The 25,314-nt window shown below is 43.4% G+C and overlaps 1 protein-coding gene across 1 annotated transcript; it reads right to left on the minus strand.

Moving 5' to 3' along the window:
* Positions 1-428: 428 nt before the first annotated feature.
* Positions 429-5,537, minus strand: S100A11 (S100 calcium binding protein A11). The gene is made up of 3 exons (XM_045546999.1): positions 5,408-5,537; positions 1,704-1,856; positions 429-756 (listed from the first exon to the last, which is right to left on the minus strand). The coding sequence occupies exons 1-3, from the start codon at positions 5,408-5,410 to the stop codon at positions 595-597; spliced, it is 318 nt and encodes a 105-aa protein (XP_045402955.1). The 5' UTR covers positions 5,411-5,537; the 3' UTR covers positions 429-594.
* Positions 5,538-25,314: the final 19,777 nt, after the last annotated feature.

The following is a 25,314-nucleotide window of genomic DNA, read 5'->3' on the forward strand; positions in this document are numbered from 1 at the left end:
ACAAATGTCATCTCCTCAGAATAGTGCCCTCCCCCAGCCCCGTTAATCTCTAACATAATTATAATTTTTTCTTCCTAGGATTTACCACACTCTGACAGTCCTTTGTTTATTCATTCCCTGACTAGAAATTACACTCAGTGACGGCAAGACCCTGTCTGTTTTGCTGGTTGTATCCTCAGGGCCTATGACAGTGCCTATAGTAGGGGTGGAGAGATATTTCATGAGTGAATAATGACAGTAAGTGACATCTCTCCATCAGTCTGAGTAATTTAGAGATGATTCTGGCTGTATCATTAGTTATGATGCTATGTACACCTGAGATGCATTTTTAGCATTTACTATGCAGCTCCTGGTGACAGCTTCCATCCACCTGATTTACACTCCTCCCACTCTGCACCCTCCCGTGCACAAATTCACTTACTTTCCAGTTCCTGTTTTAAAAAAATGACACTGTTTTATTAGTACCTGCAAGTGAGGCCTGCATGGGGTGGTGGGTGTGCTGTGCTCAGGGGACATGTGAGCTGTGAGAAGGGGATGATGACTGGGAGGCTGGAAGGAAAGGGGGTGGGTTTGGAGGCCATGCCCATGGGGTCCTCAGATTCGCTTCTGGGGATAGGCAGCCTTGAGAAAGGAGTCATGGCAAGCCACGGCTATGCCACCAATAAGATTAAGGAATTCTTGGAAATCTAGCTGCCCATCAGAGTTGAGGTCCAGTTTCTTCATCATGCGGTCAAGCACACCAGGGTCCTTCTGGTTCTGCAAAGGTAATAATCATAATAATAACAACTTTATATTGCATTTTTTAAGGTGCTTTCAAATATATTGCTACATTTTATTCTCACAGGAGGTAAGGTACAGGGTAGGGACTGTTAATACTCCTATTTACCAGATGGCAGAAACAGACTCAAAGAGGTGAAGTGATCTGCTTAAGGGGAAGACTTGGGGCTTGAACCAAGGTTTTCCTGCTCCCAGTCCAGGGTTCTTTCTATGACATTAGGGGTTATTCAATTTTGTAGAATCAGTGGAACACTTCTTTCAAGTGTTCCACACAACTCCAGTATACTAACTGTGCAAAAGTGGAACGATTTCAGGTAGAAAGAGGGCATAGGCCCTGCCTAACCAGCCTTATTCTCCACTCATTGGACCTCCCAACACGTACACATGCTTATAGCCACTGGTTATATATCGCTATTTACATTTAAATTTAAGTTAATTAATTTAGAAACTCAGTCCCTTGGTCACACTAACCATGTTACAAGTGCTCAGCAAGTACATGTGGCTGATGGCTTCTATATTGGGCAGTGCAGATGTATATTTCCATCACTGCAGAAGGCTCTGTTGGACAGGGCTGCCTTAGAGCCTTTGGGGTGGAATAAAATCAGAAAATGATTCTATTATGTCACGTACCATTTCATATACCTCTCTTACTAAATGGAAAAACAAATCACCATTCCCTATGCCATGCAGTTTGAACACTTTGATCTTTAAACTACATCTTAACTCAAAGAAAAGCAGAAGCGAAGGCCCTTTTGTAGTCATTCAGAGCTCACTCTGAGGCCTAGGCTCTGCCTGGCTTGGAGTGAGTGCAAAGGAGGCAGGAGTGTGAGGAGTCAGTTCCTGGCCCTTCATTCTTGGCCATTCTGCCAGGGGCTTGTTTCATGCTGTGGGTGGCCTGGGGGTGGGGGGAAGGCTGGGACCAGTACCTTTGTGAAGGCAGCCAGTTCTGTATTCATGAAGTTTAGGAACTCAGTCTTGGAGAGAGTGTGGTTGAAATTATCCTTTCCAGCATACTTCTGGAAAACAGCAATCAGGGACTCGATGCACCGCTCAGTCTCTGTAGGGCTGGAGACTTTTGCCTTTGGAGAAAAAAAAATGCAGGGCTCAGACAAGGGCTGGATGCTGGAGAGCACTCCAGAGAATCTCCACTCCTCACTTTGGGTCAAAGCAGTTTCCTAAAAGACTGGGTCATTTTTCAGGGGTCCAAGACAAACACAGAAAGTCACATTCTGTGAGCTTCCTTCCCACCTCTCCCCACATGTTTATTCCAGGTGAAATATATGGAGGGTAAATATGGAGCATTGAGGGTATGTTTGAAAGCAGCAGACTGCCTCGATGAGAGTGGGGGGGACAGAATATTCTTAGAAGGTGCAGATAAATATATGTGTAACTCTGTATCCACAAACCCATATGCACACCAAGCACTGTCTATTAAATAATTTCCTATTTTCTACGAGTGTATAGAGGCTTTTGTGATGAATGAAATGCCCGTTCTTTTTAAAGCAATACTGAATTCCTGGGACTCACATATTGTCTTGAAGAAAACTGAAAGCATAGCTATCCATTGTGTATGGCATGGGAGATGTGAGAACATTCTAGATGTTCAAAAGTGGCTTTCATATTTCAGAGTTAGGAAACATTAATTTTAGATGTGAGAAGGCTGAGGTATGAGAAGGGAATTGATTCGGCGGAGCCAGCCCTAGAATCTGGGTCTCGGGCGCCTTTCTGCTGTCCTCAGCCGTGCCGCCGCCCACCTCCAGGTGCCACTAATTCCACACTTCTCTAGGGGTCACTTCAAACCAGAAAGTTTCATAGGGAGGCTCTTAGATTGCGGCTCACACAGCGTCTCCAGAGCAGGAGATTCAAATTCTTTCCTCAGAGCAGAATTCTTCAAGGAAATTCTGTCGGGCGGAGCCTGCCGGCCATTCCAGCCAGGACAGGGGGCCCAGAAGCGAGGAGCTGTCGGCCTCCCCCTTGTGGACAAGAGCAGCAACTGCAGGTTGTCTGGGAAACGGGCCTGGCCACACCCTTCCTCTTTTCATGTCCCGGTATTAACAATGATTTATGTTTGGATGGTGACGTTTGCAACTTAGCGTTCAGCCTTTAATTTGTTCTTAGTATGCACTTCCCGGTACCCAGAACTAGAGCCTTTCTGGCTCTGTAATTCGCACGTGCTAAGGACTGAGCGGAGCCCTTAGCTGCACAGCTGAGGGTTGGTCTCCGTCCCTCCTTCAGCCTTTACACCCCTCGGCCCCTCTGTGCTTTACCCGCCTAACCGAGATGCCTGCCTCCCATTGCATCTTGGAGCATTCAGGGCCCCTGAGCCCTTCCAGAGGAGGATCCTTCCCCAACAATCATATTGAGGTTTTTTTTGTTGTTGTTTTTTTCTTTCCCTAAAGAGAACTTTTTCTCAAGGGAAGTGTTGGTAGGTTCAGGGGCTTTGGGAGAGAACAAAATATGATAGCCTAGAAGCAGATGTGTTCGTCCTGTTACAACATGCTTTTCTTATCAGGACTAAAATCTCACTGTCTTACTAATATATCAGATGACAGGAAGAAGGCTGGCTGGTATGGTAGAAGGTTCCAGGCTGAGGAGCACGGGCTTTGTGAGCTTTTTCTAAAACTGCAGATGCTTCCCTGCCCCCTTTTCTTGCAGAATTCAGATAGTTTTCATTTTCCAGTTCCAAAGTGCCTTTGTGCTTTACATTTTTTTCTCCTTAACATCAGTCTTGATGTAATTTAGATGATCATTTTCTTTTGAAACTGTTGCTATTGTTATCAGCCACATGGGGAAAATTAAAACCTCTGCATTCTGCCCATCCTCCCGCACTCCCCCCCCTAATTCTCCAAAGCAAAAGAAACACAATTACACAATTATCAAATTACTAAAATGGAATTGCCTAATTTGTAGAGCTCCAAGGGACTTTGGAGATGGCAAGGCTTTGCCCAAGGTGGAACAGTGGCTGAAGGACAGGAGAACCAGCGGTCTCCACACCTCATTGCACCCTTGGAGTTTTATCTGGTGGGAACCTTGATAGAAAGGAGAAACGACAAATACTGTGAAACAACTTTAAAAATGCAGCCTAGCACTCAATATGTGAAGAAAAAAAATATGAAAAAGAAGTAACAATAAAGAAAGACTCAAGTATTGCAGTTCTCATTCTTGACCAACACCTTCCTTTCCAGTCACCCTGCGCAGTAGCAGGACTGCAACCCCAGACAATAAACAAGTGAATGGTAGGCCGGGCGCCGGTGGCTCACGCCTGTAATCCTAGCCCTCTGGGAGGCCGAGTCGGGTGGATCGCTGGAGGTCAGGAGTTCGAGACCAGCCTCAGTGAGACCCCCGTCTCTACTAAAAATAGAAAGAAATTATATGGACAACTAAAAATAAATATAGAAAAAATTAGCCGGGCATGGTGGCACATGCCTGTAGTCCCAGCTACTCGGGAGGCTGAGGCAGTAGGATCGCTTAAGCCCAGGAGTTTGAGGTTGCTGTGAGCTGGGCTGACGCCATGGCACTCACTCTAGCCGGGGCAACAAAGGGAGACTCTGTCTCAAAACAAAAAACAAAACCAAAAAAAAAAAAAAAAAAAAAAACAAGTGAATGGGTGTGGCGGTGTTGCAATAAAATGTTATTTATGGACGCTTAAGTTCAGTTGTCATCTAATTTTCACATGTCACAAGTTATTCTTTTTTTTTTAAATTTTCTTTCAACCATTTACAAATGTAAAAGCCATTCTTAGCTTGTGGGCAGAACAGAAAACCCGATTTGGCCCGCGGGTCAAAGTTTGCTGAACCCTTTCACTAAGGAGGGGTAAAGAAAGAGGGAGATTTTGGAGGTGGATTAACGGAAAAGACAGGGAGTTCAACATCGAGAAGAAAGGAATTGAGAGGAGAAAGGTCCTGGAGCGAGTGCCTGAAAAGATGGTGGGATGAGAGGAAGAGGAAGGAGGAACCGGGCTAGGTTGGGACCCGGCTCCTCCCACATTCCTGGCTGCGGTTCCGCTCGCCGCTAGAGGCTTGGGTTTCAGCTCTTTGTGCCTTGGCTCTTTGCCGGTTGCTTACCGAAACTTTGATTTTCCCTGAAACTCAGACGAAGTGCCTTTTCTGGCCTACAGAAATAACTAGTGACGCCTCATAGAATCCCAACCCGCTGTCTTTAACTTTTGTCCCAGGCTTCCCTTGCCTTCTGGGAGACCAGTGACAAGGGGCTTCAAGCATAACCCAAGGAAGTCACCCCCTCCGTTCCATTCCAGGCTGAGAGGGAAGCCGCCTCTGGGGGCCCGGGAACTGGGGAGGCCTCCACCCCTGCGGGTGGCGGCGCAGGGTGGCTTCCGTGCACGGGCACAGCCAGCCGCCCGCGGCCGCCCCGTGGACTTCCTCTCCGCCGTCCCAGACCTTATCTTGACTGGCCAAGCAAGAGAATCTCCGCTGCACCCCTAGGCGGTTGTTCAAGGTATAATTTTAGGGCTTCTTTCATCCTCTCTTCCACAGCTCCCTCCCACAAGGTCTGTATTTCCTGCTCTGTCTCCCGCCACATCCACACATCCATTAAAGATAAAGCCTGGTGGAAAGTAAGCTGTGGCTTTTTTCTTTTCATTTAAGAGGGAGAAAAATAAAAAGAGGCTTACCATGTTGGAGTTGAGCGAGGCACGGGAGGCTGCGGCTGGGAGCGGCGCGGAGAGCTGTGAGCGCGGGGCGGGCGGGCCGGAGCCTCTCCCCGGGCCGGGCACGCCCAGCCCAGCCCAGCCCAGCCTTGCACAAGCCCCGCCGGGTCGCCCTCGCCCGCCCCGCCCGCTCCGCCCGCCCCGCCCGCCGCCCTCCTCGCGGGCGCGCGGCTTCGCCCGGAAACTCACAGGAACCCGCGCTCCTTTCAGAGACTTAAACAATCTCTCTCCCGTCGTCCTGTGAATCTTGAAGAGTTTTGACTTTTCAGAATTAAAAGTTTTGCTTAATAATCTTTAGGACATCTGTCTGTCCATGTCTGTGGGTCTTCTCTATGTATGAGTTCATTCTGGATATTCAGGTTAGATTGGCAGAAAGGCCCCTTTTAAAAACAGGAGTATTAATACAGGGTGTGCGTCTTTATTGTAGAGAAGTTCTCTAGAAGCCAGGGCTATCTATTCCTCCATACTGCAGATATTTAATAGCGTAAACAGTGGTGGTTATTGCCAACGGACTATGGCCATCCTTCTCTCAAGCTTTTCTCTAAACTGAGTTCGAAAGACAAAAAACCGAAACCCAAACTACTGCAATTAAAACTAGTAAGGCATTTATCTATATGCAGTTTGCAATAGAGTTGGGAGTTTTAGAGTTTTACTAAGAACCAGAAGCTCTGGGTTCTACTCCTGGGTCTCTTACTTCATTGCAATCATTTTGACAAGACCCCTCACTTCTTTGAGCTTTCATTTCCTAATCTGTAAATAGCTCATGAAATAGGCCTTTCTCATCACATTTCACATCACATGCAATGGTGACTTTGATAGGGCTCCCAAAACTGCAGAGTAGATGCGAGTGAGAGACAAAGTGAGACACAGTGGGCTGCCGGCATCCTGTGACTGCTCTCACAGCTGCAGCTGGTCAACACCCCGCCCCCCCATCAGAAGACAAATCTCCATCTCAGCTGTTACTCCAGGCCCACATTTTCAGTTGCTTGTTTATTCACTTTAAAGTCCCACCTGCACTTCGGGCTCAATAACTCAAGAATAACTCATTTTTCCTAAATCTGTTATCTCTCTTGGCTTCCTCCTCTCTGCTGATGGTACTGCCATTCTTCCAGTTTCCCTACTTGAGAACATTAGAGCCACATTTTGTCTCTAAATCTCTTTCTGTCCTCCAATTCTTACCAAATGCCAGGTAATAATCAGTTTTATTTTCATACTCTCTCTTGCATCTTTCTCTCATATTTTCTATTCCCACATCCATTGTGCCAGTTTTGGTTTTCATTCCCTCTTTCCTCCACTTTCCTAACTGGTTTCTTGCCCTTCAATCTGTTCTATTTACTTTTAAAAACACATTTTCCTAATGTGTTCTTGCCTACTTAAAACCAAAACACAACACAACAAAAGAAACAAACAAAAATGGCTCTCTAATTCCTTTTATATCAAATCCGAACTTCTTAGCCTCTATGTGGCTCTGAATAACCTCTTAAACCTTAATTAATTAATTGTTCAACTTATTCATTCAACAAACATTTTTGGGAATCTACTGTGTGCCTAGCCCAGTGCTAGTCACTAGAAATACAAACATGAATGTGACACAGTGCCTGTCTTTGAGGAGGTCTCTGGATAGATTTTAGATTTATGGTGGTGGGGGATGTTCCAGGGATAGCTTCGGGAGTTCTTTAATAGCCTAAAGTTGTATGTGAAATTTTCTGCATAAGAGAATTTTTTCTGGGCAAGGATCCATAGTTTTCATCTAATTCTCAGAAAAAGCTGTGGTCCAAAAATATTGAAAAATCATTAGTCTAAATTACTCCGTAACTCAGTCATGAGGCCTTCCACACCATAGTCCTTTTTGAGGGAAAACACTTCACTTACCTCCTCTGTTGGAGGAGAAGCCTAGGTGGCCAAGTTTTCCTTGATTTGACCCTGTGCCCACTGCTGCAGCTGACTGGGTTAAGGTTAGCTCTGGACTGAAGCACTGCCAATCCACAGGATGGCCAGTAGAGGATGTTTCATGACATGACAAGATAAGTTACGGCCAATCAGCTTCTTGTTTTTCGGAAAGTGAAAATAGACACATATAGAGAATTGCGTATTTAGAAGAGGTGAAGCTGGACATTTGCTCAGAGAGAACTGTGAAATCATGGCAAATAAAAATTATGAAGAAGACACCATGGGTAAGTGGAAGCTATGAAATTTGCAAGAAATATAATAGAATAGAGGGGAAAATAGCCAAAGGTGAACCGGAAATAAAAGAAGAAGCTACTTGGCTATTAACTGAGTTTGTAAATGGTGGAGCCCTGGGAGTAAAGGACCTATAGTCGACTTTAGTAGTGTTTTTGCTCTTTCTGAACCCAGTTGTTTAGTTTTCCTGATTTTCTCTAAGTCCTTTATTCTTCCAATAATTCCTCAGCCCCTAGAGGTAGCTTGAGTGAAACCAAAGAAAGGAGCTAAACCAGATAAGTGTGAAGTGTCCAAAACCAGGTTGGGGGATCCACCCCACCCAGCAAGGGCTGTCTGAGGTGGCCCCTCCCCAGGGGCATGCTCAAAAGGGTTCATTACTAGGTTATCAGCCAAAGGAGGGAGAGTTCAGGAAAGGTAGCCGGCAAGGGCAGATTTGGCAAAGTAGGTAAACAGTGAGTCAAAGTGAAGGGTGAAGCAGGCCAAGAGCTGAGGATGAGTGAGAGCTGGTAAATTGATAGCAAGAGACAGAAATGAGGTACAGAGAGTGGGAGGGCTGTTCGGGAAATAAATATGGGAACTTCCACAGTCTGGAATAATTCTCATGTGCAACTTGATCTCTGTGTAGGGTTGTGTTGGTTCTTAAATAGGCACAATAGAGTATGACAAATGTAATAATAGGGCGCGACCAAGGTACAATGACAATGCTGGGAAGAAAATGAGTGGTTCACTCGGGGAAAACTGTCATGGAGAAAGTGATGCCTGAGTTGAGAATTGAAGGGTAAATAGGAAATAACCAGGTAGATGGGTGTGGTGGTGAAGCAAGGTGAAGTCAGGCAGTATAGCGCAGTATTTATGGCCCAGACTCTGCCGCTAGACTGGGGTTCAAATCCCAGTGCCATGGCATATTAGCTGTATGAGCCCTGGCAAATTTATCTCCTCTGTGCCTCAGTTTCCCCATCTGTAAAATGGAGACAACAGTAGTTGTTGTAAGGATTAAGAGTTAATTCATGTAAAATGCCTAGGACTCAGAGAAGTGTCTTCCGAGGAAGTTTTACATAACGGCTTGCACAAAAGTAAGGGGGGGATGAAACATTGTGTGTTCTCAGTACTTGCAGGTGGTTCAGTAGTACCAGACTTTAGGGTATGAGGTGAGGGTAAGTGTGAGGCAGAAGCTGTGGGATATGAGACTGGAGAGATAAGGGTCAGATCATTAAGAGCTTGGAAACTTGGATTGTAATCTGGGGGTTAGCTATCAAGAACCACTGGAGATTTTTAAGCGGGAGAGTGATGTAATCCCCCTCACTTTTGGAAGTGCAGAAAATGTTCTAGAGAGGAGAGAAACTAGAGGCAAAAGATAATAACCAAAGTGGGATGGCCATGGAGTTGGGGAGAGGGAACTGCTAAATACTGAGAAAGCAAAAACAACTTAACTTGGCCACTGTTTGGTTGTGGGGAGTTAGAGATGAAGGTGTCAAGGGTGAATTCTAAAACTCTGTCTTGGTAACTGGGTGGGTGGTGGTGCCATCCTCAAGATAGAGAATACAAAGTGAGTAACATCGTGAGGGTCTTAGTGGAAGGCCATAGTTCAATATTGATCATATTGAGTCTGAGGTAAGTGGGACAATTTGATGCTGGAGGAATTAAGCTTATCCTGTATCCACCTCACATGTAGCTCCTGGTATCATAATTCTTACCACACCCTACTGTCATTTTCTCTTTACTTAATTGTCTTCCTCACTGGACCACAAGCTGCTTGGCTGCAGAGATGGTGCCCTGTTCACTATAGTACTTCCAACCTTCAGTCATTTATTCGGCAGTTATGCAAGAAGGGTCTTCATATGTGCAGAGCTATCTAAGAATGGGGGCTACAGTGGTTAACAAGACAGGTGAAGTCTCTGTTCTGACGGTGCTCAACCACAGTTGAGCAATAATTAAAGAGTAAGTGGAGGAAGATCCAGCATAGGCGAAAGAAGAGAAATGAACAAGGGAAGCAGGAGGAGACTTCTCTGGTGTCGCTAAAGTCCATAAAGAGAGACTTTCAAGCTGGGGGGAGTGGTCAACAGGTGAAAGACTTCAGAGAGGCAGAGTATGATGAAGGCTGAGACATGGCCACTAGAATTGGCAGTTTTGCCCTTGGAGACCTTTGCCAGAGCAGTTTTAGTGTAGCAGTAGGGAAAAAGATGACAATGGCTAGAGGAAAGAATAGGTGATGAAGAATGGAGGTGGGGTGTGGATTTGATCAAATTGAATATGAAGGGAGAGATGGAGTGGCAGCCAGAAGGGATTTAAAAACATACAGGAGAAACTCAAATAGGTTTACAAGCTGTGGAGAAGGAGTTGAAAGAATGAGAAGTCAAAGGTAAAGGTATAAGGTTTAAAGGATATAAACAATAAAGCAAGGTCCCAGAGGAGTTGTGGGTGGATGGAATTACTCCACAGAGGTGGGAAAGGAGAAGAGTAGGAGGGAGGCTGTAGACAGTGCATAGGTTTGGGAGATCTGCTGAGGAGTGTACTCCCTCACACCTGTGTTGATGTCGTGAAGCAGGAGGTGAGGACATCTGTGGGCATAGGCATGGAGTAGGGGGCAGAGTGGGCATAGGCATGGAGTAGGGGACAGAGAGGGCATAGGCATGGAGTAGGGGACACAGAGGGTGTAGATATTGAGTGGGGGATAGAGAGGGAATAGGCATGGAGTAGAGGGCATGGTGGGCATAGGCACTGAGTAGGGGGCAGAGAGGGCATAGGCATTGAGTAGGAGACTTATGGAGGTCCTGTGGTCTCAGAGGGAATGGAAAGGGGAGCTGACCCAGCATGGCTGGGTGGTGTAAAAGCTATAGATTATATAGAAAGCTGGAATGTGTTGATTACAGTCCACACAGTTGTGTGGTTGTGTGCTGTATGGCTTTTTCCAGGTGTGCTTAGAAGTCTAGCCATTGGACCCACGAGAGAGGGCTGTGGAATGGATTTATGGTTAGTGGTGTGCAGAGATGTGTAACTAAAGGACAAAAGGGTGAAGAAGTTGAGGGTGTAGGTGAGAAAGGAATTCGCTTGATTGAGCATTGAGTACAGGACAAAGAAGGAAGGAGCAAGGACACAGAAGGTGGGTGGGCAGCAAGTCTCCGTGAAATCAAAGAGCAAGTTAAGGGGAAAAGAAGGAAGACGAGAGCTGGAGATGTAAGAAGTTATTGGTATAGTCTAATCTTTCAGCAAGTTTAATATTAATATATTGTAGGGAGAGCCCTTATAAATGATGCCAGAATTTAAGCAGGGCTATGATTCCAGTTTAAGGTGAGCATGCCTGAAGGAGGTTAAGAAGCTGTGAGGGTGGCGGGTTGGGTGGGTCATCCACGTGGGTGCTGAACTCACCCAGCATGGTGAGAGGAGTTAGAGTGGGGTGCGAGAGTGTGAAGCCGGTTATAACCTGAAAGGAAAGTGGCTTGGGACACTGATAGGTTGGGGAGGGGGTGTCAAAATGTTATCTGACACATTCCTTGATGTACTCTATGCTTTAACCAAAGGGAACCACCGATCATCACCAAAAAATCCTCTGTGCTTTCTCATCTATGCCATTGCTCAAGTTTCTCTGTATTTCAACATTATATTTGGAACATTTTTAATTTTAGTTTTCTCTGGTGGAATTCTATGGCTTCTTCAATGACGCTTTGATGATCTCCACCCTCTTCTCCTTTGTATGCTTGTAATATTAAATTTTTTTTTGGTGAGAGAGACAGATATATAATATTCTGCTTTATACTAAAGGGATTTATGTTAATGTTGTATCTTTTCAGCTAGCATGTGAGTTCCTTGAGATTATGGATCTCTCTTGCTCCTCTTTGTGTTATTCATAGCAACTTGCACATAGTAAGACCCAACGTCTGGTTTAATTCTGTTATGATTTAAAATTCATGACTTAATGTTAAATAACTTGTTGCTTCAAAAATTGTTTTACTCTCTATATTGTTTTTCTTTTTTGGAGGAGGGAATCTCAAGATATTTCTAAAGATCTTATATTTATTTATTTATTCATTAAGTTATTCAACAAGTATTTATTGAATACCAAGTTCTGTGCTAGGGTCTAAGATACAAAGATAAAAAGCCCTGGTTCTTGCCTTTGAGGATCTTTAAATCTAATTTGATTAAAAAAACAGGAATGGGATCCTTCCAGAAACTGTTTGAACCTTCTGCATCAGGAGGTGCTCACTCAGGCTCTAGGCTGAGGCTCTTTCTGTATAAGTCCTGGGCTGGAAGGTTTACTTCTTGAAGATAAGAACTGTAGGTTTCTCTTCTAATCTACAACTGCTGCCTGAAGCACTGAGTCCACATTTGTAAGACTTAAGGGATGACCCTAGAGTCTTTGAGGCCACTCTGGTGAAATGGACATGCTGGACAAGGAATGTAAAAGCCTGAGTTTGAGTTACAGCTCTGTCCCTTACTAGATAAGCTCTTTTCTAATTCCAAGTTCCAGTTTTCTCATGTGAATAATAGAGATAATGATCAAAAAGATAAATATGAAAGGGCTCTTTCAGTAGTATAGTGGTGTACAAATGTTAATTACTACTCCCAGTATTGCCATGTGGATTAAATGAAAGTGTGCCTTGTAAGCTGCACTTTGCGGATGTGGGGGGTGATTATTGTTACCCTGCCTTTCCTCTGCCCTGATTGCAGGCCCTTGTTAGCTCTCTTGCTAGTCCTACTGCCATGGCATCTCCAGGGCAGCCAGAGCCCCTGTGCCTGCTGGTCCTCCACTGTCTGCACACATTTACAGTTTTCTTCATATTCTTCTAGCCATCTTTCATGCTGGTGGTTGGAAGCCCTTCAAGTATTCCCTGATGGTTTTTTTAGGTCTTTAACTGTTCTCAGGCAGAGTTGAAAAAATTTCTTTCACAATGACCCACAGCAAGTTGTCACATATATGTTAAATTTCCACTTTGAGGAGACCATGCCATGTCAGATCCATGTCCAACCCACTGTGATCTGATTGTGTCATCAGAACATTCTTAGTGGAACTGTATTACTTAATTTTTTGGCCAAATTCTTCATCTTGGAATTCAAGCTCCTTTGTGGCCTAATTCCAGCTGTTTTTTCATTATTTCCCATCATTCACTGTGAACTCTAGAGTCAAGTGATTCTCGTCTCTCTTGCCTATAGGTAGGGTTGATTTTCCAGCTGGTTCTTACTGCTAAGAATGGATTCTCACTGGTCTCCATCCACACTAGTTGTTAAAATATTGAAATTCTTTTCTACCACTTGCTAAATAGCCTCTTGCTTGGACCCCTGAGTGCCATCCACCTGAAGCCCCAGCCCCTTCAGTCCCTCTCATGGGCCACCCGATTCCCATAGTCAGGTAACTGGCTTGACAGAGAGGCTGTAGGCCTTGCTTGAGCCCTGCAGCCTGGCCACTGTTCTGATTGGTCAGTGCTGGGTCACATTTTGAAGATCTTCCAGCCTTCAGGAGTCCCACAATCTCCCACTTATGGATTTTCATTCTTGTGATATTTTTCTTCCATCTGGAATGCTCTCCCAGACTTCTCATGTCCAAATTCTACCTATATGAAGACTCAACTCAAAAAGCACCTTCTCCATGAAGCTTGCACTTATCTCTTCCAACTAAAAAAAGTCTGTCTCTTCATTGATCGACCACAGCCCTTTATCTGCACTTTTCTTGTGGTGTGTAATATAGTCTATCTTGAATTGTAGCTGAGTATGTGCCATGTCCCCATGTTGGACTGCCAGCGCCTTAAGGACAGGCTCTAGTGTCCCCACAATACCTTTTGTTGGTGGCACAACACACCTTCTAGGTGGCATTGAAAGTCTTTCTCCTTGCCCATACTTTGGGTCTACATACAAGGATGTGATGGGTTAGTATTAGGCATGAAGACTTTCATGTGAAAAATGAAGAATTTAAAGGTTCTCGTGGTCTTTTTTGAGGGTTAAACATTTTCGTGCAACAACTTCCTCTGGTTACATCTCTCCCTGGCCCCTATACCCCAATTCCAGCTCTTACAGAGCCTAGGGATGGACAGGTTAGCTCAGCAATGTTTCCAGTTGTTAGGAAGAAATTGTATAAGCTAGGGAGCTTTTGCATGAAAGTGACAGAAACTTGACTCAAGCTGGCTTAAGTAGTCATGAATTTATTATGTCCATAAAAGGAAGTCCCAAGATAAAACAGGCTCCAGGGCTGATGATTCAGAAGGTTAGTGATATCATCAGGGACGAGGCTCTTCTGTCTTTCCCTGTGGTTCACGTTGCCCTTGTAATCACAGGATGGCCATCAGCAGCAGGCGGCACATCAGGGACATGTATTTCCTTGTTCAGGTGGAAGAGACCTGCTTCTCTTTCCCAGAAACACTGAGCAAGCTTTTCTTGAGTCTCACTGCCCAAAATGATTTAGTCCTGCCTGTCCCTGAACCAATTGTTACCCAAAGGGACAGAATTGCCTTAATCAGTTCAGGCAATTTGTTTGGAGTGGAATGGATGTTGGGGAGCTGTGGGGGATTGTATTTTTCAAAAATGGGCATAACAATATCTCCCTTCTACTTTCTCTTACAAGATGACATTTATAATCTATGTTTCCTCCCCTTGAATCTGGGTGGGCTTGTGACTGCTTCAGAAGTGATGCTACATGAGTTCTGAGACTTGACATTAAAAGGTCATATGGCATCTCCGTGGTTTTCTCTTGGGATACTCATTCATGGAACCCACCCACCATGCTGTGAGGAAGCTCAAGCTGCCTGGTGAACAGACTCGTGTGGAGGGGAACTGGTAGCCAGCACCAGACTGCCAGCCATATGAGTGCACTATCTTGGAAGTGGACCCTCTAGTCTCAGTTGAGCTGCCCTAGCTGGTGCCATGTGAAGCAGAGGAGAACTGTTTTATAAGCCACTGAGCTTTGGGGTGGTTTGTTATGCAGCAAAAGGTAACTGGAACAAAGGCTCACTATGGAAATAATTATGTTTTCCTCAGTGCCTTCTCTAGTGTCTTGCTCTTTTTGGACACTGGATTAGTTAGATGACAAGGGCAAGGCTTAAGATAAGGGCTTCAAGGAAAGATTTGAAGCCTAAAATAATTTTTATTGTTTAGCTCAACTTATCCACTAAGGCTGAAAATTCTTTATGGGATTTTGGTGTTTAAGCTTTGTAATAATAAACAGAAATGTTGCACATTTCCCTTGAGAAATTGCAGTGGAAGTTGGCTGGTTATAATTTGGATGTGCAGGATCCAGGGAAAATAATCATGATTAATATTTACTCCTTTTTTATTTAAAGTGTGGCCCACCCTGAAAGAAGTAAGCCTGTTAAGATATCTTCTCTCAGAGGGGCTTCTTACCTGTTGTACCTATTCCAGGAACCAGGATCTTGACTGTAGCTATCAAAAGTATCTACTTAATTAAAGTAAACATTTCTCAAAGGAATTTATATATTTATTTTAGCTGAAGAAGAGAATGACTAAATTCACACTTTAGAAAAAAAATCTGTATTTTGCTTTCATCGTGTTAAGTCCATCATATATATATGTATTAATATATATTAATAATAATATATGGTATGATTTTGATGGTGACAGAAAATCTGCTCCCCTTAGGAATCTGGCTAAACTCCTTTGCTAGGTGTGGCTGAAGGAATTATTGCTGTCCTGATCCTCTACTTGTCATCCTGGGTCTGCTTGTTCCCCTGAACTTTTGTGCTCCCTGCCCTGCTCCTTGCCTTGCTGCCCACCTGTCGTGTGATCCAGATCCCTCTTGTCCTTACATTCAACCTCTTTTTTTTTTTTTTTTTGAGACAGAGTCTCGCTCTGTTGCCCGGGCTAGAATGAGTGCTGTGGCGTCAGCCTAGTTCACAGCAACCTCAAACTCCTGGGCTTAAGCAATCCTACTGCCTCAGCCTTCGGAGTAGCTGGGATTACAGGCATGTGCCACCATGCCCGGCTAATTTTTTTTTCTACATATATTTTAGTTGGCCAGATAATTTCTTTCTATTTTTAGTAGAGACGGGGTCTCGCTCAGGCTGGTCTCGAACTCCTGACCTTGAGCGATCCACCCGCCTGGCCTCCCAGAGTGCTAGGATTAGAGGTGTGAGCCACCGCGCCCAGCCATTCAACCTCTTTTTGTAATGCAGTTTTTGCAGAGAAGTCTCAGAGTCCACCTATAATTTCTTAAAGTTCAAACTTCGAGCCCTGTCTTTACCAATTAATTTGCAGTTGCAGATTTGAATACTGTTCAAATGTAAGAGATTTATCCCCTCTGCTGAGTGTACTTTGAGGAATGTCTGCAGAGGTGGCCTGTCCCTGCAAACGGCTCTGCACATCGTTTGCCCTGCAACCTGGCAACACTTGGGCTTAGTGGAACATCTGGGCCTTAGGCAGGAAGAGAACAATTTCCACATTCAGCATTACCCAAGAATCTCTATCCTCCACTGATCAAATGTGTAGGTAACTTTGGTTGCTTCTGAATTACAAGACTGGCAACCCTGTGGCTTTGCTCACTCTGGGTTTTTATTATTTCAGGGTTTCTGTTGTGCAGGCCACTGAGACACTCAGCAAGTATTTTCTGGGTAAATGAATGATTTTGTGTGAGTTGGAATCTTGGAGCTCATTACATTAGCAGTAAAGAAGACGAAGCCCAAATGGGTTGTAGGACTTGGGGAGGAGCAGAGAGGCAGGCTTAGAACTAGGTTTCTGGGCCTTACTACACATAGCTGTTCATCTTAAGACTCAGTGGGGCAGCCCATCCTTTCTGAAGGCTTTTATGCCCAGCTTCTCTCTCCTTCACCCCACCCTATAACACTGACCACTGTCTCCAGAGTAACCTCCACAGATGTCCTCAACATATATCTATTTACATGCACATCTCTTCTGGAAGAGACTGCAAGCTATTTGAAGACAGAGGCCATATCTTAGGTCTCTCTCTTTTTCAATCTGCAACAAATAACACAGTTTGGACCTTCAATATGTAAATGAACAACTATTTGAATGAATGTAGTGATTGCATATTCTAAATTTTTCTCCCATATTAGTGAATTGCAACCTTTCTCTTCTTCTTCATGATCATGCCTGTCAGATCAAGTGCTTCAACACTTTATAATAAAGTGTTTTCCTTAGACATTGCAGAAGAAAGCATTATTATTTTAGGAGATGATAGTTTAATGTGTGTTATTGTCCCTGAAGTAGTGGGGCAAGATGTGGAAGTGGAAGAAAGTGATATTGTGTAGGCCTAGGCTAATGTGTGTGTTTGTGTCTTAGTTTTTAACAAAACAATAAATAAATTAATTAATTTAAGGATACAAAGAAAATATTTTTGTATAGCTGAATAATATGCTTTTTTGTATTTTAAGCTAAGTATTAATTACAAAGGAGTCAAAAAGTTAAAAAAATTAAAAAGTTTATAAAGTAAAAAATTACAATAAGCTAAGGCTAATTTATTAATATTAGTAAAGAAAGAAAAATATTTTTTTCTAAATTTAGTGTAGCCTGAATGTACAATGTTTATGAAGTCTACAGTAGGGTTACAGTCCTGTCCTAGGCCTTCATGTTCACTCATCACTCACTGATCCACCCAGAGCAACCTGCAGTCCTGTAAGCTCCATTCATGGTAAGTGCCCTGTACAAGTGAACCATTTTTTATCTTTTATACCACATTTTTACTGTACCTTTTCTATGTTTAGATACACAAATACTTAGCATTGTGTTACAGTTGCCTCCAGTATTCAGTACAGTAACATGCTGTATAGGTTTGTAGCCTAGGAGCAATAATAGGTAATGCCACACAGCCTGGGCGTGTAGTAGGTCCGTGGTCCCCAACCATTTTGGAACCAATGACCAGTTTCATGGAAGACAATTTTTCCACGGATGTGGGTGGGTGGTGGTGGAGCTCAGGTGGTGATGTTCTCTGGGTTCCTAACAGGCCACAGACGGGTACTGGGCTGGCCTGGGGGTTGGGGACGGCAGTAGTAGGCTATACCATCTAGGTTTGTGTAAAGATACTCTTTGATGTTCGCACAATGATGAAATCGCCTAATGATGCCTTTCTTAGAACGTATCCCTGTTTTTAAGATGCATGACTGTAATTGTTTTGTTTGATTTATGTATGTTGGGTCACACTGTACACATTTATCTGCCATTTGCTCTGTTTTCACTTGATCTATTTTGGACATCTTTTCACATCAATGAATATATTTCCACCTTATTCTTCTTAATGACTACATAGTTTTCTATAATATAGATATAACATCAAATGTTTAATAGTGGGGTTTTATTGAAAGGCAACTAGATGGTTTCATTTTTTTCCCCTAAGAAATGTTCCAGAAATCCTGCATATAAACTGAAAGTAGAATCAATGGTTTCCATGATATGAGCATTTAAAATTTTGACAGATATTGCAAGATGGTCCCACAAAGGTTAGTACTTTTCAATAAGGAAAACAAGTCACTGCTTACGTTTGTGAGTTAGCAAATCTGCTTAGACCCAAAACATCAAATGGACACAAAGGAGTTAAATGTTGTGATGGGATCTTGGGTCCTGGTGTGGGGCATTTCTCAAGCACTTGCAGCTGGAATGGTGCTTTATTCTGTCTGGCTCTTTTGGCCTCGGCTCTCCTCATTTCCCAGCTGAGCCCAAGGAGCTCTCTTTGCTCCACTTTGAGCCTCTCAACACGTGGTAAAATTCCCCTCTGGTTTTAGTCACCTCTTGATTGGGAGCCAAAGCAAAAAGCCAGTCAGCCCCATAAGCAGGAGTTACCTGTTTCTCAGTCCCCCGTGTCGTCCCAAACCGTTTGCCAGAACAGTCTGTGATTTTCCAGTTACTTTTTAGGGGCTCTGACCCAGAATGTGGCCTCTCCTTGTGGTTTGGTGGGTGCTGTCTAGAGGAAGAGCAAAAAGCAAATACCCTTCTAGAGCAAGGCAGTTTGAATTTTAGGTGGCAAACTTAAAACACGAAAGAAAGCAGGCTGAAGAGGACCATAATGTGGGCGTGGGAAGATTATATTCAGTAAATATTTATTGTGCACCTACCCCGTGCCAACTCAATGTACCAAGGTACAAAGTGTGTGGGACTTAGGGCGACGCTGGGCACCCAGTAAGGCTCTGGTCAGCTGCATCAGGAGCAGACAGGAGCCCCCGTCTGTACCCTGCCTCCTGATCTACTCCCTTCAGAGAAAGGTCTGTCTCTGCACCTCCCCTCCAGGCAGCTGGTGGGTAAAGAGCTGTGGACCGGAAGCTGTGCTGGGTTTGATGATCTGAGTGGAAAGAGATTTTAGGGTGCACAGCAGAGCCTCGGAGCCACTGCCCGGGAAGTGACTCACCTACCTCCAAGTCTGAGTGGCCCCTTGCTCTATCGCACGGGAGGCTTGTGGGCGGGTCCCTGGGCGGTGCGTGCCAGCTCCAGCGGAGCCTGCCCCGGGCCAGCCTGTTAAGTTCTACTCCATTTCTGACCCTCAGTAGCCAGAGTTTTGACTTAGAGAGACAAGCACCACCTGTTACAGATACTTGGGGGCAATGAAAGTCCCAGAAAACCCTGCCCCAGTAGCTGCTGGGGGAAATGCTGTTGTGGTGCCTCATTCCCTCCACCCACCTTCACTGCCCAGAGTCCCTTCAAGTTCAGCCCCCCAAGGGGGTGACTTCCGGGTGTGTGTGTGAGTGTGTGTGTGTGTGTCACTTCACCCGGGGAGTGTGGAGCGCAGCAGCAGGCCGGAGTCACTGTGCCGGGCAGCGGGGGTGGGGAGGGCCGGGCGGTGTGGCAGTGTCCCACAGAGGGAACCTAATCCATTTCAGCCTTCCTCAGCTAATGAGGAACTTAGCAAGGAATCCCATGAGACCGCTAACGGTTAACCTCAGTAAACCAGGAAAAATAATCATCACCATTTACCATGTGGGTACAGTAGACCCCTTTTATTTATTACCCATCTATCTTTTGAGTCATTTTATAAATAATTTATAGAAGTGAGAATAGTAAAAATAACCTTATTAGAAATTATAAGAATTTAGGTATAGCAAACCCAAATTTTTAGTCCATGTTTTTTAGATTTGAGGATTTACATATATTTGCTTATTTATTTATTTTTCTGTATATGTATATATTTGAATTCAACTAACTGCACATCAACTGTCATGCATGAACCTGGAACATATCCATCTTGTAAATATCTGACTCCAGATTTCAAAAACATTTCTAATAGGTTCTAGCTTAGCATTAGTTCTGGTTCTTGCACTTGAATTGTTAAAATGCAATACTTTAAAAAACTTTGATGATGGCTTATTATTTCTTTAAAGAGATGATGACCATCTTTTTTGTTCCATATGGCAAAGCATTTCATTTTTAGATTTATAAACATCAATTCAAGCCTGTAATCCTAGCACTCTGAAAGGCCGAGGCTGGTAGATCGTCTGGGCTCAGGAGTTCGAGACCAGCCTGAGCAAGAGCGAGACTCTGTCTCTACTAAAAATAGGAAGAAATTATATGGACAACTAAAATATATATATATATAAAATTAGCCAGGCATGGTGGCACATACCTGTAGTCCCAGCCACTCGGGAGGGTGAGGCAGTAGGATTGCTTGAGCTCAGGAGTTTGAGGTTGCTGTGAGCTAGGCTGACGCCAGGGCACTCTAGCCCAGGCAACAGAGCAAGACTCTGTCGCAAAAAAAAAAAAAAAAAAAAAAAAAGTCAATTCAAATGGCCAATCCAGTGAATGCTTTCATTTCTACATTGTCTATTTCTTTCTAATCACTTTGTTACACACACTTGTCTTTAGCATTTGTCCATTTATGAACTATATCAAGTAAATTTTGGTGCATAAACATTGTCAGAGATGAAGAATAATGTCATATGTCTTTTTAGCAAAATGGAATGATTCAGGTTCTTGCAAAATATTGTGTGATGCAGTTCTTCCTATTGAACAACTAACCAGATGAGAACAAATATTTGTTTTTCTACTGTTATGTGAGAACATTAGGTCCCAGCAACACATCATTGTATAAGGAAAAATAAAACACTGCAGTAAACCAAAAACAACAGCAATAAAAACAAAAGTCCTTGCTCTCATGGAGATCACATTATACACGTATGTTTGTATACATGTTGCAAAAATGTAGATAGGTGAAAAAAATACAGCACCCACAATTTTACCATGCAGGTTAATTTTCCAGGGTACATTCTTCCTGACTTGTGTTCTATGCATATATAAACATTTATATTTTACTCAAAAGTGGGGCAAGACTTGATTATTCTAATGTAACTATTCATTGTAAACATTAAATACCTTGTCATGTCATTAAATATTCTTCATTTTTAATGGTTTCATGATATAATTGGAATTTATTTTATCAGAGTTTAAAATTGGGCAACAGTACCTAACTGTGCAGGTGTCAGCACTAAAATATATCACATTTGTTTAGTATGCCTAAGACTTACCTTGGGATCTTGTTAACAGTTCAGGTTCTTGGGCTCCATATTCAGAGATTCTAATTCTGGAGGTCATGAGTCTTCATTTTAATAAGTCTCACTCACCAGCTGGGGGATATGAAGTAGGTGGTCTCAGAGCCCACTGCGAGAATCTTTGGTATGACTTATAGAATAGCACTTTATAGGGTCACAAGTCCCTTCTCCACTCCATGGGGTCTTGAGAGTTAGATTCTTCTCAAGGGAAGGTAATTTAAGTTACACTAGGTCATTAAAAGGATGAATCCGATGGTTGAGTCTGAATTGGTGTGGGGGACTGCTGGAGTCGGAACTAAGGAAAATACCACACCAAATCTAAGGGGCAGGGGTGTGTTGGGAACTATTATAGATCAAACTGAAGGCTAGCAGACAGGAAGAACTGGACAGAGTGGAAGCAGAGAGGAGGGTCCCAGACGTGTCTGTCGATTAATGTCAGTGGTGCTGTTGGGTGCTTGGTCCATGGGTAGGTCAGCTTGGCTTACAGGGGTCGAGTCAAGGAGGATGAACATTTGCAAAAGTCCATGACACTTATTACCCCTGTGTCAGCCAGAGACTCTCTGACTCTCAAGACTAAATAAAATCAATGTGAACCATCCTGACACTAAATCCATGGCACATAGAAGTCCCAAGCCTTTTCAGGTCATCTCAGTGGGTCCCTAGGGCTCACATCCCCATGGCTCCCTCCTCCAAGCATGGGCTCTGTCTCTTTGACCAAGATAATTCAGCCTCTTCTCTTAGATTTCCACCAGAAAACCAAAAAACAAAACCCCAAAAGCCAACACACAAACATCTGTGTGTGTGTGTGTATGTGTGTGTGCACACGTGCGTGTGTGTTTTAAAGACTTGTCAGTCCTGGGCAGGGTCGCATCATACCTCACACAGCCTTCCACCACCTGTGGACTCCTCCCCATTGTTTCCCTTCCCTCTTGGAGGAAGCCAGATTCCTCTCTGCCTGTAAGTAGTAGTTTATCAGTCATCTTTTACCACTTGTGTGCGTCCTGAGTCTCACCCTCCACCCTGAACTCATGTCAAGACATTTTTCTTGGCAGTCTCATTCCAAAGAAGAGATAGTTTGTTATTATAAAAAACTTTCCTCGTTTCTTAGGCACTTGCCTGAGCCTGTACCTGCGGCAGGGGGTGGGGTGGGGAGGGGCAAGCATTTTTGGCTCCATGGTTGCCTCTCCGCAAGCTGCAGGCTGGAGTTGGTAGCCCATTCTCAGTCTACACTTGTGGTCACTACCAATGAATGGCCATCGGTTAGCTCTGCTCAACTCCACTAACAGAAGGTCAGTTTGTTTTGATAGTTCCTATCTTGGTCTTTCTTCTCATACAGGAGTGCTCTCTGTCTCCCTCCCCCGCCTTTTTCTTAGCAGGCTGGCTGGCAGGAGGACTCCTCTGGGTAATGATTTTTAAAATTCTTGTCCTCCTGATCTGGCTACGATCATGTACAGAACCACAGATGTCAAAATAAACATTTAGATTACGTAGTACAGGGGTCCCTAACCTATGGTGAGTTGTATCATTATTTCATTATATATTACAATGTAATAATAATAGAAATAAAGTGCACAATAAATGTAATGCACTTGAATCATCCCCAAACCATCTCCCCCCACCCCAGTCCATGGAAAAATTGTTCTCCATGAAAACGGCCCCTGGTGCCAAAAATGTTGAGGACCGCTGGTATAGCAGACACTGCCCTTCCTGTCCAGATTTTACAGATGAAAACCATATTCTAATACCCATTTATTCACATGACTTAATATTTCTGAAATCCAGATGTGTCTTAAAATTGAAGGATACATTTAATATAATGTTCACGATCTCCCCCCAAATGCTCCTTTTTAATCAGTGATGTCTCTTACAATCCAACATCTTAGAATAAAGGGAATGCAGTAGGAACACCACCACCTGTGCCCAAAAGATCTGGCTTTAGAGAGTGTGCAGAACTCTTTGCCTTACAATATAAATTGCAGATGAACATGAGAAAGAGATATTTTCCTGTCCATTTGAAATTTCAATATGGAACACAAGGTAAAATCCTTCATGGTCAGCCCAAGGACAGGGCAGTGAAGTGAGGTCCTTTTCCCACTCCCTATTGCTTAAGGGTGGGTCTGCTTGAGACGTTGCAGTTAGCGACCACAAGGTGGCGTGCAAGCCCCGGGCATGAAGCTCTAAAACCCGCACACCTCAAAAGACCTGGTCGTTTCTGGACGGCATTAATGGGCCCTCGAGTGACTACATGCACTGCCAGTGAGCTGGCTGGGTTTGGTGAAGACAGACTCCGTGGAGTAGCTGGAGGAGGGTTTGGATACCAGGAACAGGGAGAGAAGTTAGAAATGAGTGTACAGATTTGCAAATATCTTCGTAAAATACTGCATTTTCACAGTTGCACTTGGGTGTTTTTAGCCTTTTTGTTACGCTCCATTGACTTTTCTCTCTCTCTCTTTTTTTTTTCTGAGACAGAGTCTCACTCTGTTGCCCAGGCTAGAGTGCCATGGCGTCAGCCTAGCTCACAGCAACCTCAAACTCCTGGGCTCAAGCGATCCTCCTGCCTCAGCCTTCTGAGTAGCTGGGACTACAGGCATGTGCCACCATGCCCAGCTAATTTTTTCAATACATATTTTTAGTTGTCCAGATAATTTCTTTCTATTTTTAGTAGAGACGGGGGTCTCGTTCTTGCTCAGGCTGGTCTCAAACCCCTGACTTCAAGGGATCCTCCTGCCTTGGCCTCCCAGAGTGCTAGGATTACAGGCGTGAGCCACCGCACCCGGCCTTTCTCTCATTTTTATTACCACCACTACCACAGTATTTTAATGACTTTAGCTTATGATACTTTAATATAGAATAAAACAAGGCCTCTTATTGATGCCTTTCCCCAGGTTTTCCTGGCTACTCTTGCCTATAAATTCTTCCTGATAAATTTTAGAATCATTTTTATGCAGTTTCCTAAGCTTTGTGATTTCTATACAGTTCCTGTTTAAAGTATAAACTATAAGGGGATAATGCCATCCTTATAAGTCCTCCCATCCAAGAACAAGGTGTTTCTGTGTATTGGAGTTTCTTTTATGTTCTTTAGGCAGTTTTATATCATAGGCACATTTCACATTCATTACTCCTAACCACATATTATATTGTTGTCATTATTATTATGATAAACAGAATATTTCCCTCATTATATTATTTAACAAGTTTTATGGATATATAAGAAAGTTACTGTTTTTTTGGGTATATTTATTCTATAACCACGTTACTAAACTTTCTATATCTAATAGCTTTTCAGTCCATTCTCTTAGATGTTCTAGGCAGAAACACTGGCATCTTAAATAATGATCATTCTGTGTCTTCCTTTCTAGCTTGTATACCTAACTTCTTTCTTTTCTGTTCTTCCTGCATGGGTGCAAAATCCCGTGGGCACAGAACACGTTTGTTCTTCTGTCACTTCCTTAGATGTGTTTTCTCTCACCCCTCTTTCCAATATGAATTTTGTTGTCCTTGCCTTTCTATTTTATAGTGCCCACTCTTCCTGCATAGCTCTTCTTACACTTTATAATTTTAATGGTAATCCTCGCTGGGCTCTAAGCCGAGAGCTGTTTCTTTCATCATTGTGCAGCCTTGCCCTGCTTTTGTCTGTCACATGCTAGGTGCTGTGTAAATATTAATATTTGTGGAATGAAGGAAATTGCCTAATTTTAAAATTAGTGCTATGTTTTATTGATAAGCATAATATGAGCTGTTGATTTTCGATAGATTTTTCCTTTCATAATTTTAAATTAAAAAATATAATGTGGATTAAAAGAGATGTTAGATGGTCACACAAACTTTCTCCTCTGCTAAATTTAGAATAAGCTGCATAAATGGTTTCTCTTAGAGAGCTGGGGCCTTCTGAAATGAACCATATGTGTGTGGTGACGTGGACTATTCTTTCCTGGCATCCATGTGAAAGAAAAACTGCTCTTGGCTACTATTTTGTTTAGGGGTTTTTTATCTATATTTATATATGGGACTGATCTGTAGCTTTGGAGATCTTTGTGATTTTGATATTAGGGCTATGCTACCTTTGGGGAAAAAACTGTAATGCTTTCATTATGTCTGTATTCTCTAATATGGTTTAAATAGTGTAGAAGTGATTTATTCCTTGAATGTCTGAAAACATTCACCTGTGAAACAGTCTTGCCTAAAGCTTTTGAGAGGGTAGTTATTTGACAACCTTCTCAATTTTTTCTATGGTTATGGTTATACCTTTTCTGAAATTAGTTTTTA

Source organism: Lemur catta, chromosome 3, assembly GCF_020740605.2.
Source record: "Lemur catta isolate mLemCat1 chromosome 3, mLemCat1.pri, whole genome shotgun sequence".
Taxonomy (NCBI): Eukaryota; Metazoa; Chordata; class Mammalia; order Primates; family Lemuridae; genus Lemur; species Lemur catta.